Here is a 13,620-nt window from a genome sequence, read left to right on the forward strand (position 1 = left end):
TTCACTTCCTCCAGAGGGAGACTGCTCCAGTGTTGACTGTCCTCGTTTCACTTGCCATCATTTCCCAGAAGCCACTGCTCCTACCCCAGCCATGAGAGAGAAGAGCTAAGAGTACCTATTCTGTTAGCTTCTCTCCAGATTTGGGGGTACTAAGGAGACTTAAAGGATTGTACTGACTCATTAGGATGGCTTTTATTTTTTTTTTTAACTTGGCCTCCACTTTCTAAAATTTATCATATTCATTTTGTGCTTCCTTCCCCACTGGAGAGTTTTTATTACTAGGAAAGAAAGTGACATCATACTGATACACTGAAAAACAATTTTCATGGCTAGCTATTGCACTCAGTTTGATATATTATCACACTGCAGGCACACAGGGTGAGGTATGTGTACTTGTCAGCACAAAACCCTCACAAAGACCTTTGAAAAGAGAAGGACCCCTTGAAAGTCACAACAAAATTTCTTTCTAAAGGTGGAATACTGAAGACAATATTTTCAAGAAAACAAGAAATATAATACGGCAACTCTCATATGATGTTCCTAATTTCTATGTCTAAAAAGATTCTAGCTAGGAACCTTCTGAGCTGCCTACCAAACATTGCCTATCAAGTACCTTGAAATCAGAGTACAGCTTTAACCACAACTGGCGGTAAGGTAATCATCTCTATTGGGCATCACACACAGAAAGGTCTCTGTGTTTTATTTATTACACTTACAAAAAATTCAGTGTAGATGTGGGCCCTGACTGCTAGTAAGCCAGTCCGGTTTTCCTAAAGTCTTTACCACATTCTACCTTAATGGCCCAGTTGTTCAACTGGAATGAACAGCATAGTATTTGATCCACTCCCAGTTGCTGCACAGTGCTATGTATGGGCAGACTCCTAATTTTCATCACATGCGATCCTGGAGATGTCATAGAGCAGCACTGCTTTGAATAGTCATATGACTTGAAAGCGAAAAAACTAACTCTCTGTAATAATTTTAAATTGTTCTATATATGATGGATATAAACAAACACAAAATGTACTACAAGGTACGTATAAAGCAATAAATATATCAATACCTTTAAAATGTTCATAAAAGAAACATGTCAAGATGACGTACGTAAACAGTTTTGCTGCCTTCTTAATACTTAGAAAGGCTTTAGGGAAAGATTTTGATGGCCTAGTTCTCTTTAAAAAGATACCCAGGGAAGTTTAAACTGATGTGTTCTTTCTCTTAACATCCCTATAGCAAGCAAAGAAGTACAACATCATTTCATTAATGCCAGCTATAATTATTCTCTCTACAAATCAATATTAAGACATCTAAATGTTTTTGGCCTCATTAAAGATTTCAGAAAGTCTGAACTTATACAACAGACTTCTATTCACATGCCCTACTCTCTAGTCACACCAGCTTATTTGCTACATTCTTTTATATACTTCTGCTCAGAGCTGAAACGTTCCTTCCCACTTTCTCTCCTGGATTTATCCTCCAGGACAGAGATCAAATGTTTCCTCCTTAAAGACTTTGTTAAGGCTGCCTTACCATCCATCCCCATCCCCAAGCCTAGTTAGTTATTCCTTCTCATATCACTTTGTAACTAGTATCACCCTTATTACACAGAGTTATAGATGTCCATCTCATTATAGATCTGTACTGTTGAATATGGTAGCCATTAACCACATCTAGTTATGGACACTTGTAACGTGATTTGTCCAAAGAGAAATGTGCTGTAAGTAGAAAATACTTGCCAGATTTCAAGGACTTAGCACACACACACAAAATGCAAACCATCTCATTAATAGTTTTATATTGATTACATATTGAGAAGACAATACTTTGTACGTATTGGGTTAAATAAAATATATTATTAAAATTAATTTCACTTATTACTTTTACTTTTATGTGACTACTAGAAGATTTTAAATTACAATATGGCTCCATTATATTTCTATTGGATAGTGCTGTTCTAAATTCTAAGGTCTTTCAAGGAATAGCCATTGTTTCCTTCATTGAATCCCACAAGACCTTGCATTGAGTAGGATTAAAAAAAAAAAAATTTTAACTAAATGATTTGCTCTTCCTCCATATACCTCCCAACCGTCCTTTTTGACTTTACAGACAAAACACAAAGCTCCCTTAGTAAAGACGTGGATAAGAGGCAAAGGCAAAGTTTGAACAAGGTGTCCATGGGCTAATTAGATGACTGTGAACTTGAGTGTTTATTTAAAAAACCACCTGTTGGCTAAATTACTACTTCCTCTCCCTTTCCCCCATCTAGGAAGTGGATCAACGACGAATTACTCAGCAAAAATGCAGAGAATTATCAATACAATACTCCCAAGAAATTCCTATATGGTAAGTTGAAGCAGAACAGACATAAGCAGCAAGGGCTGAAGTCACACTTCAAGAAAAACCAAATGTAGACTCCTAAAAAATCACTGTGGCAAAAGAGTAGCTGGACACAAAGAGTATTCAAAGATGAGATCGCTCCCGTGGATCTACTGATCAACCAGACTATAGAGGCAAAAGGAAAGGCTAAAAAGAACAATGTAAGGCCTGGACACCAACAACTGCCACTCATGTGAAAGTGTATCTGTATAGCAAGTGCCATTAGTAACCGCAATATAAAACAAAGAAAGCACCAAGATACCTGAGCTAAGGTTCAGACTCAAAATCAGGCTCCTACTCTCTTAAATCTTAGCATATTCTCACCAAAATGCTTAAACTAATCAACTCTAATCTAACACAAATTGAGACACAAGCTTGCATTCCTATCCTTTTTAAGAAACAGATGGAAACAGTTGAAACAGCCTGATTTAAAGATGTTAGATGTGCTTGGGGGAAGAGGGTTCATTCTCATTTGGTTGTTAACATTGAAATCAATGTTGTATTCACCAAATATAGTTACTCAGAAGAGGGAACCAGACTGGTCAGGCCTTTAACAGTAAAACACACTACTATTTCTGGAAAATAAATTAGACACAATTAAAATTCCATAATAATAAGCACCGTAGAACATCTTGCATACTTTGCTGTAATAGGACCGTTTTAATGCACACAACTCCTAGTTTAAAGGATCAGGAGATAAAACAGTACTAAAGTAGGAAGTAAAACATCTCCAACCAGGAGGAAAAAGAATACACTACTTACATTCATATTCCCCTTTCCCTTTCCTTTCAGTTATTAGGTCTTCTATGCATTATTTTCTATTGGGAGTATAGATGGGTTGGGATTTGGAAATATGGAAGGGTAAAAAAGGCAGCTGTTAAAGGAGGGCAAACCTAAAGATCTCTGTGATAGCATGATCTTGTGGAAATAACCTTGCCTGTTTATTAGTCAAGTGTTCTAGTTTCAATTTGCTTGAAGATTGACTCTGTAACCTCACAAGGGTCACAAACTCCTCCAGCTCCATTTGCCTCATCTATAAGGTAAGGAGACTAACTGAAGGATGTAAAGATGGATTTCAATGATTCTGACATCACCTGATTCTGTGCCTTTCCCACCTGTCACACAACCACTATATAATTACAATTTCTTTATATAGAATGAGTCTCGTTATAGGAACATAGGCTGGAGAAATCTCATAGACAAAATGGTAAAGCATTTCACTGTGGAGCATTTAACTAGATTTAGAGAACTGTTGGTACAGGCCAATCTTGAGGAAATGCAGATACTTTGTTACGAAGAATGCCTCCTCGGATTTGTGGTAAAGGAATTTCACCTAATTGGCATCTCATTTACTACCAGAAAATATATTCCTTTAAGTGGCATTTCCTTCATTAAACTTTATTTCTAAAAAAGTCAAATGAACCCCTGAAAGACAAAGGTTTAATTTAAATATGAAAATTGTAAGAGCATTTTCTTTATTAGGCCTTTTGAAAATGGCATTTTAACTAGACAAACCCTACAAACCTCAACCTCGATGCTTTCTTTATTCTTCTCCACTTGCTGGAGATCTTCAATTTTCTTACGATAGCCTTTGAGATCATTTTGTAACTGAGACACCAGATGACGCTTCACCGAGTTGCTACTCAGCAAACGCTCCACTTCTGCTTTCAGCTTCAGAATGACCTCATCTTTAGACACCTCTTCATTTGGGTCTTCTTGCTGTACAATGCTAATAGAGACATTATCACTTTTAAGATTAAATCAAGTAACAAATCAAGGATAGTTATTCCTTAAGAGTTACTAACTGCAGTGGTGACCATGTTTTGTGACTTATACAACTATATACTAATATTTCAAAAATAATATTAAGCTTTGTCATACACAAGGATATCATTTTTGCTATGTCTCCATATACAGAAATACATTTATTCATAGGAAGACCATTCTTAAGCTTAGTCCTGCTGCCTCACTGAGAGGAGTTAGCCATGCAAAGTCTGACATGCATGCATTTTTGTTTTTGGTAAATTGCATGTTGTATATGCATGTTCTTTATGACTCCAAGAGAAACAACATGAAAATAAAGGAGGAAAAAAATAGTAAACACTAGCCATCCTAACCAACAATTTCTGTATCTCTTTCACTAAAACACAAGTCTGAGTGGATAGCTGAGCAACTGGAAAAAAATGACAAAAAAGCTGTGTTAATTTAATCCCAACTTTAGTTTCAATAAATTTCAAAACTGAAATGAGAATTTCTGCTCCTTGCCATTACAGATTAAAAGGACCAGATTTCTCTTCCTGCCTTAAAAAACTAGAAAACCCAAATAAAACATATGAAATGGTTTTCAATCATTAGACAACAAGAAGCACAGCATAGAAAACCCTGAGAAAAGGAAAACAAACAAGGTAAGCCCTACGATTGCCACAGCTCTCTGCTTGGAGAGTTCCAGGCTGGAGTACAGGGAAAGGAAACCCAAACAGAGCCCAGCAATCTCATTGAGTTGCAAAGAGTTCAGTTTGGGGAGGCCAAAATGGCTAGAATTTGAGGAGGGAAATACTGTGGAAAAAGAAGCTACACAGAAAGAGAGCTCTGGAGATCTGTGTATGCATGTGAGGAAATTACCTCAAGGCCAGGGAAAGAACCACAGGAAAGGAACAAGGCTGGGAATATTTTGTGTTCCAATGAGCCGCAGTGGGAAGACCTCTGAATTCACAGGGCATCAAATATTGCCTTAGTGATGGGGCCAAATTAGCCCCAGATTAAAGGCTGCTCTAAACCTGATCTATCAAAGCCTATAAAGAAAGCCTTAAAAGGATCAAATGGATTCCAGGTAACTTAAATATGTCACAGAAAAAGAATAATATTTTTAAAATACAATAAAATCTAACATCTAAAAATAAAATTCAAAATGTCCAGCACCCAAACAAAATTTAACAGGCATGCAAATAAGCAGGAAAGAAAATACGAACAACAACGAGGAGAAAAATCAATCAGTAGAAATGACCCAGCAATGACACAGATGATAGAATTAACAGATCCCATGTGTTCAAGAAGGAAGAGAAAAAAACACGAACATGATGAGGAGATAAATGGAAGATATTTAAAAAAGACCCAAATTGGACTTACAGAGACAAAAAATTACAATATCTGAAATGAAAAATATACTGGATCAGATTAACAGCATGTTTAACATTGCAGAAGAAAAGATCAGTGGACATAAAGATATAGCAATAAAACTACAAAGTTAAACAGAGAGAGAAAGAAGACTGACACAGATATACACAGAGCATATTAAGTTTTCCAATCTACATGTAAGTGAAGTCCCTGAAGAGGAGAGCGCAGGGGGATAGAAAAACTATTTGAAAAAAATAATGACCAAAATTTCCCTATTGGATGAAAACTAATACCCCATAAAACCTAGAAGCTCAATGAATCTCAAGCAGAAAAAACAGGAAAAAAACCACCATAAGTTACATCAACAGCAAACTGCTGAAAACCAATGATAAAGAGAGTGTGCAGGAAGACTCCTGGAGAGCCAGAGCACGGAATCCTGAATTCTGTATATAAACTTGTATAAGCATCAGTCTAAGCCCTGAACTATGCATGCACAGAACAGACCTTCAAACCAGCAAAGCAAAAGTTTGGGGAATTTAACTGAAATTTGAACCACACACACAAGTCTCACAATGACTAACCCTGGCGGGGTGCATACACAGGACAGATTCAAACCAATGTGGCAAAGGCTTGGAAAAACGAACTGAGATTTGAAACACCCACGCAAGTTTCTAAGTAACATAAAAATCACAACATCTAGTATAGAATTTAAAATTACTCAAAATACAACTAATCAGGAAAATGTGACCAATCATAAGAGAAATGCTGAAACTATCACAAAGAGTCTTAAAAGTTTAAAGCAGCTATTTTATCTATGCTTTATGAGGTAAAGGAAAACAAACTTGAAATGAATGAAAGGATAGGAATTCTCAACAGAGAAATAAAAACTATAAAAGAACTAAATAGAAAATTTATCATCAAAAACAAAAGTGCTCACTGGACAGGCTCCATAGAATATAGATGACAGAGGAAAGAATGAGTGAACTTGCAAATAGTTCAATAGCAATTAGCTAATATGAAAATAGAAAAAAATATTGAAAAAAAATGAACAGTGTCTCAGGGAACTGTGGGACAATATAAAAAGATTTAACATATATGTAATTGGAGACCCAGAAGGGCAGAAGAAAAAGATAGGGGCCGAAAAGATATTTGAAGAAATAATGGTGAACATTTTCACAAATTTAGTAGAAGACACAATAAATTTACATTTTCAAGAAGCTCAGTGAACCACAAATGGGTTAAACTAAAGGAAAAACACACTTAGACACATCATAACCAAAGAGCTGAAAACTAAAGGATAAGGAAAAAATTCTTGAAAATGGTGAGAGAAAAACTACACATTACACACAAGAAAAACAGTTCCAATAACAATAGATTTCTCTTCAGAAACCACTTGGGCCAGAGACAGTGGTAGAACCTATCTTTACAGTGCTGAAATAAAAGAACAGCTGATCCAGAGTTCTATAATCAGCAAATATAAGAACATTTTCATACAAGGAAAATAAGAATTTGTTGCCAACAGATATACTCTAGAAGAAATGCTAAAGGAAATACTTCAAGCTAAAGTGAAATGATATCTTCCTAAAGGGAAATCTCTACTGAAAACTACAAAACATTATTGAATAGTATGCATGTTCAGAAATCGAAAGACTCAATTTTCCCCCCAGCTTTATTGAAGTATAACTGACAAATACCAATTTCTCTTTTTTTCTTTTTCCTGTGAGGAAGATCAGCCCTGAGCTAACATCCGATGGCAATCCTCCTCTTTTGCTGAGGAAGACGCCCTGGGCTAACATCCAGGCCCATCTTCCTCCACTTTATATATGGGACACCACCACAGCATGGCTTGACAAGCAGTGCGTTGGTGCGCACCCAGGATCCAAACCTGCAAACCCTGGGCCGGCCGCCGAAGCGAGGCGCGAGCGCTTAACCGCTGCGCCACCAGGCTGGCCCCTAGCAATTTCTTAAGAAGTCAATTCTCCCCAGATTGAACTGGGGATTCAACACAATCCCAGTTAAAGTTCCAGAAGACTTTTTGGAGAAATTGACAAGCTTATGGTAAAATTTATTTTGAAATGCAAAGGACTTAGAATAGCAAAAACAATTTTTTAAAACAAACAACAAAGTTGAAGGACTTATCCAACCCATTTCAAGACTTACTATAAAGCTACAGTAGAAAGACTGTTCATTATTAGCAAAAAGATCAGTGGAACAGAATGGAGAGTATAGAAATAGGCCCACAAATGTATGGTCAATTGATTATCATCAAAGATGTCAAGGCAATTCAATGGGAAAAGAAAAGTTTTTCTGACAAATGGTGTTAGATCAACCAGATACTCGTGTGAAAAAAAATGAACATCAATCCTTATCGCACATCATACTAAAAAACTAACTCATAATGGATCATAGATGTAAATGTAAGAGCTAAAACTATTAAACTTCTAAAACAGATCATAAGAGAAAATTTTTGTAACATTGAGTTACAATAAGACACAAAACCCATGAACTATAAAAGAGATAATTGATAAATTAGAATTCACAAAAGCTTAAATTTTTGATCTTCAAAAGATACCATTAAGAAAATGAAAAGGCAAACCAGCAACACATATATCAGACAAAGGGCTTACATCCTGGAATACGTAAAGACCAAACAATATATACAAATGGCAATAAAGCACATCAGGAAAAAAAAGAAAGAAAAAAGGAAAGCAAAGCACATCAAAAGATGTTTAATGTCATTAGTCATCAGGGAAATACAAATTAAAACCACAATGAGATATCACTACACACACACTAGAAGTGCTCAAATTAAAAAACATTGACAATACCAAGTTTTAACAATGATGTGGAAAAACTGGAACTCTCATACATTGCTGCTGGGAATGCAAAATGGTATGACCACTTTGGAAAAGAGCATTTATATTATCATATCTAAATAAAATGAATTAAAGGAGCTCTAATGTAACCATAAAGAGGAAGCAATTGGAGCATAAGTGGAAAGTAAGAGGTAAAATTATCTCTATCAGGAGATGATATAATTATATCTTGCCACTTCTATTCAACCTTGTACTAGTGATTCTAGCTGTAGCAATTAGTCAAGAAAAAGAAATAATGGGCATCCAGATTGAAAAGAAAGAAGTAAAACTATTTCTATTTTCAGAGGACATGATCTTGAATATAAAAAATCCTAAGGAAACCACTAAAAAACTATTTGAACTAATAAATAAGTTCAGCAATGTAGCAGGATTCGAGATCAATATACATCATCAATCATATTTCTCAATACTAATAATGAACCACCTGAAAATAAAATTAAAGAAACAATCCAGCAAAAAGAATAGCAAAGAGAATAATACCTAGGAATAAATTTAACAAAAGAAATACATGACTAGTACACCGAAAACCACAAAACTACAAAAGTACATGTCTAGTACACTGAAAGAAATTAAAGATCTAAATAAATGGAAAGACATCCCATGTTCAGGGATCAAAAGACAATATTGTTAAGAAGACAGTACTCCCTAAATTGATCTACAGATTCAAGGCAACTCCTAACAAAATCTTAGCTGGTTTCTGTGTAGAAACTGACAGACTGATTCTAAAATTCATATGGAAATGCAAGAGACCTAGAATAGCCAAAACAATCTTGAGAAGAACAAAGTTGGAAGACATACTTCCCAATTTCAAAACTTACTACAAGGCTACAGCAATTGAGACAGTGTGGTACTGGCATACGGACAGACATATAGATCAATGGAATAGAATTGAGAGCCCGGAAATAAACTCTCACATTTATAAAATTAAACAAAATGGGCAAAAGATTTGAATAGATATTTCCCCAAAGAAGATATACAAATGGTCGATAAACTCATGAAAAGATGTTCAACATCATTAGGCATCAAATCAAAACCACGTCATTAGCAAATCAAAACTACAAAGAGAAACCATTCCATACCCACTAGAAGGATTATAATCAAAAAAATGGAAAATAACAATTGTTGTCAAGGATATGGAGAAATTGGAACCCTCATACATTGTTGGTAGGAATGTAAAATGGTGTAGTCACTTTGGAAACAGTTGGACCATTCTTCAAAATGCTAAACATAGAGTTACCACATGACCCAGCAATTCTACTCCTAGGTATATATCTAAGAGAAATAAAACATATGTTCACACAAAAATTTGTGCACAAATATTATAGCAGTATTATTCATAATAGCCAAAAGGTAGAAACAACCCAACTAAATATCCATTAGCTGATGAATGGATAAACAAAATGTGGTATATTCATACAATGTAATATTATTTGGTGCTGATATAAGATGCTAAGTGAAAGAAGCCAATTACAAAAGACCACATTATATGATTCCAGTTACGTGAAACGTACAGAAGAGGCAAATCCATAGAGACAGAGAGTAGGTTTGTGGTTGCCTAGAGCTGTGAGGGCAGCAAGGGGGAATGGGGAATGACTGGTAATAGGTATGGAGTTTCTTTTCGGGGAGACTGAAATGTTCTAAAATTAGGTTGTGGTGATGGTTGCACAACTCTGTGACTATACTAAAAACCACTGAACTGTACACTTCAAATGGGTGAATTTATGGTATGTGAAATATATCTCAATAAAACTACAGAAGGAAAAAAAACAAGCACAAACACCTAAAGCATGCTTTTACATAAAGGCAAACGTAATCTACAGCATTTAGGTATGAATAATTAGGTCTTAAAAAGATAAAGAAAACCCAGAAAATGATTGCTGTAACAGTTAAGATAGCAGTTAACCTCAGGGTTATAACTGGAAAGAGAAATATGGGCAGCTGCTGGCAATGTTTATTTCTTGACCTGGGCAGTGGTTCCACGCACATCCACTTTAAAAGCATTCATTAAGCTATACACTTATGTTTCCTGTACTTTTCTTTATGTGTTATATTTCACAATTTTAAAAAGTTTAAAAAGTAAAATAAAACTAAAAAAAGTACTAGAAAAGTACTATCAAGACATCATAAGGGAAAAGAGTGATGGATCTAACTACATAAAAATTTTAAACAGGAAAACTGATAACTCTCAACATGGGCTAGGGTACAGAAATAGGTACTGTCACATGATGTGGGTAATAATGCAAACTATAGGGCTGCTTGGCAATGTGTATCAAAAGCCTCAAATATGTGCATACCCTTTAGTAAGAATATTCATCCACATCTTGAGGAAATAAAGATCTAAATAAAGACTTGAATATAAGGATGCTTGTAATAATAATATTGCATTATTTATAATAAAAAAAATGTTAAACAACAGTGTATTACTAATTAAAATATAGTACATTCATCCACATACCCATCAGTAAACATATATAGCAATATTTATTGACATCTTAAGATTTCAGAATGTATTAAGTTACAAGACACATTATAAAACAGTATATCCAATATTATTTTGTCTTTTAGAAACAACAAAACAGATAATGTGGAAGTTATATACCAAAATGTTAATAGTGGTTTTCTTCATGGGAGGTGAAGTAAGATTATGGGCACTTTTAATTTACTTCTGTTTTCTTAATCTATATTTTCTAATTTTTCTATAGTGAAGAAGAAAGTTACTTTTAAAAAGAAATAAATGGTTGATACTATGTACCCTTAATATGATGTGATGAAAATGGAACCTCATCTCTGTGGTCTTCCTCCACAAAACCCATGAAGAAACCATAATCATGAGGAAAACATCAAATTCCAAAAGAGGGGCTTCCTACAAAATGGTTGATCAGTATTTCTCAAAATTGTCAAGGTCATCAAAAACAAGGAAAGTCAAGTGTAAGCTAAGGAAACATGACTCCTAAATGTAACATGGTATCCTGGATGCAATTCTGGAACAGAAAAAGGACATCAGGTAAACACTAAGGATATCTAAATAAACTATGGACATTAGTTAATGATATAAAGTATCAATATTATTTCACTAATTGTAACAAATGTCCCACATTGGTGTAAGATGTTAATAGGGGAAAATGGGTGCAGAGTACATGGGAACTCTGTGTACTGTATTAATTTTTCTGTAAATCTAAAACTGTTGTAAAAACAAGTCTATTTCTAAAAAAAGAAATAAATAATAGTATCCGAGTTAAAATTTTTACTGTTTTTCAGTTTCAGATTATTCCAAATGAAATGTTAGAATATACATTATGTGTACACACACAAATGTATACAGAGAGAGAACGAACAAAATAGTTTTTTAGCTTCTTGCAATATGCTATATATTTATCAATATACACAACCTTTGTATATGTAATATATATTGTGTAAATATCTGTATATATAGATCTCCATCTATGTGAACCACTTTTATTTTATATAAACAGAAATATGTAAACATAAGAAGTAGAATCTAGTTATATAAGAAATATAAAGTATATTACAATGCATCTTCCTGTGCTGTAACACATGGTGAACTAAGTTTAAGCAGGACATTTATTATTCTCAGTTAACAAATTATGCACCCCTAATTTCTTTTCTTACTGAATGCTGACCACTGAAATAGCACATCATGTACTCCTAGAGGGAGCCAAGTCAGAAAGCAGAGAAAGTACTTGCTAAAATAATTTTCCCTTCTTTCCCAAAAGAGAAAAAGTCAGTGGTGGTGACCAGTCCTGCATGAGGCTCACTACTGAGCCCTGTGGAAGTCGGTTCCCCTAAATCCAAATAAACTGTAGATCCTTAAGAAGCCTGCTGAGAAGACCAAAGGCAAAAGGCATTCCACTTGTTAAATGTTTATTATTTGAGCTTCGCAGCCAACTATAATAAGGGAGAGGAGAAGCTGTCTGCAAGCTGCATGCAGACTTAGCTACTCAAATTCCATGAATGCGAAACAGAAGACTGAGGCTAAACCCTTAAAATTTACTAGGCGGTAGCTTAAGGGAGGTGGTAGCTGGGAATAAAAGCTTGGAGCCGCTAATATTTGGGTCAGTGATTTGAAAGCAGCTCAAGTCAACAAAGAACTAAAATTCTCGACACTGGGAAAAGCGTTGCTTCCTCTTGTTATAACGATCACAGTCCAAGAGAGGCAAGGTACAAATCTCTTCTCTACTATATCTCTTCTCACTTTGATCTAAGAATAAATATTTTACTTTTTCCTCAAAGCCGAATTCTTATCTATTAAACTGCTGGTGGGTGGGATAAGCTAAATCTTTCTTCGCTTATCCTGCGTTTTATCGAATGTTTTCTTGCTGAACTTCAATGACTACCCATTTGTGCTTTAGTTATTTCCACTTTCCCAGTTGAGTGTGGCTGGCGTTCCTTGTACTACGATAGTGATGTGATGTCTCATGTTTATTATCTATAGAAAAGTGCTTTAAATTACTACGTGGTTTGGGCTAGGAGGTCTAATTAAATGGAAAGGGCAAAGCAGTCGACATCATTTTAGTAGACATCATGATGAAGTAAGTCTACTTGAAAAGATAAACATATATATAAATAAATGCATTATTTACCCAATTCCCAGGCTAATTATGGCACAAACTAAAGTAAAGTAATAACAAAATGGACAGAAATCTTTTTTGGCATAAACTAAATCTTTAATCCTCTAAAATAAAAGACATGAAGAGGGCCGGCCCCGTGGCTTAGCGGTTAAGTGTGCGCGCTCCACTGCTGGTGGCCCGGGTTTGGATCCCGGGCGCACACCGACGCACCGTTTCTCCAGCCATGCTGAGGCCACGTCCCACATACATCAACTAGAAGGATGTGGAACTATGATGTACAACTATCTACTGGGGCTTTGGGAGAAAATAAATAAATAAATAAAATTAAAAAAAAAAATTAAAATAAAATAAATAAATAAATAAATAAAAGACATGAAGAATGAAGTTTAAGGCAAAACGGTTGGACTGTTGTGTAAATATGAACTAACAGATTTACATGACAATAAAGCTTAGGGTTCAATCACTGATTCTGTTGCTAATGGTCTGTCTTCTTGGGCAAAAGAGTTCAGCTCTTTGAGCTCCAATTTAGAGCTCACTTAGAGTTTTCCCAACTCTAAAATGATAATGTGGATCCAACTTTTCCCAAGGTTGAGATGAGGATCAAGAACTTTTTATAAAAGTATGTGTTAAATTAAAAGTGGATTAATATAAAATCTGATCAATGG

The 13,620-nt window shown here is 35.1% G+C and overlaps 1 protein-coding gene across 5 annotated transcripts in view; it reads right to left on the bottom strand.

The window, feature by feature from the left end:
- Positions 1-13,620, bottom strand: part of CEP152 (centrosomal protein 152) — an 86,023-nt gene that overhangs the window by 39,161 nt on the left and 33,242 nt on the right. For all 5 annotated transcript variants that reach the window (XM_058541529.1, XM_058541526.1, XM_058541531.1 and 2 more), the window contains exon 13: positions 3,901-4,105. In XM_058541529.1, the coding sequence (XP_058397512.1) occupies positions 3,901-4,105 (205 nt within the window). The remainder of the gene's footprint in view (positions 1-3,900; positions 4,106-13,620) is intronic.

Source organism: Diceros bicornis, chromosome 5, assembly GCF_020826845.1.
Source record: "Diceros bicornis minor isolate mBicDic1 chromosome 5, mDicBic1.mat.cur, whole genome shotgun sequence".
Classification (NCBI taxonomy): Eukaryota; Metazoa; Chordata; class Mammalia; order Perissodactyla; family Rhinocerotidae; genus Diceros; species Diceros bicornis.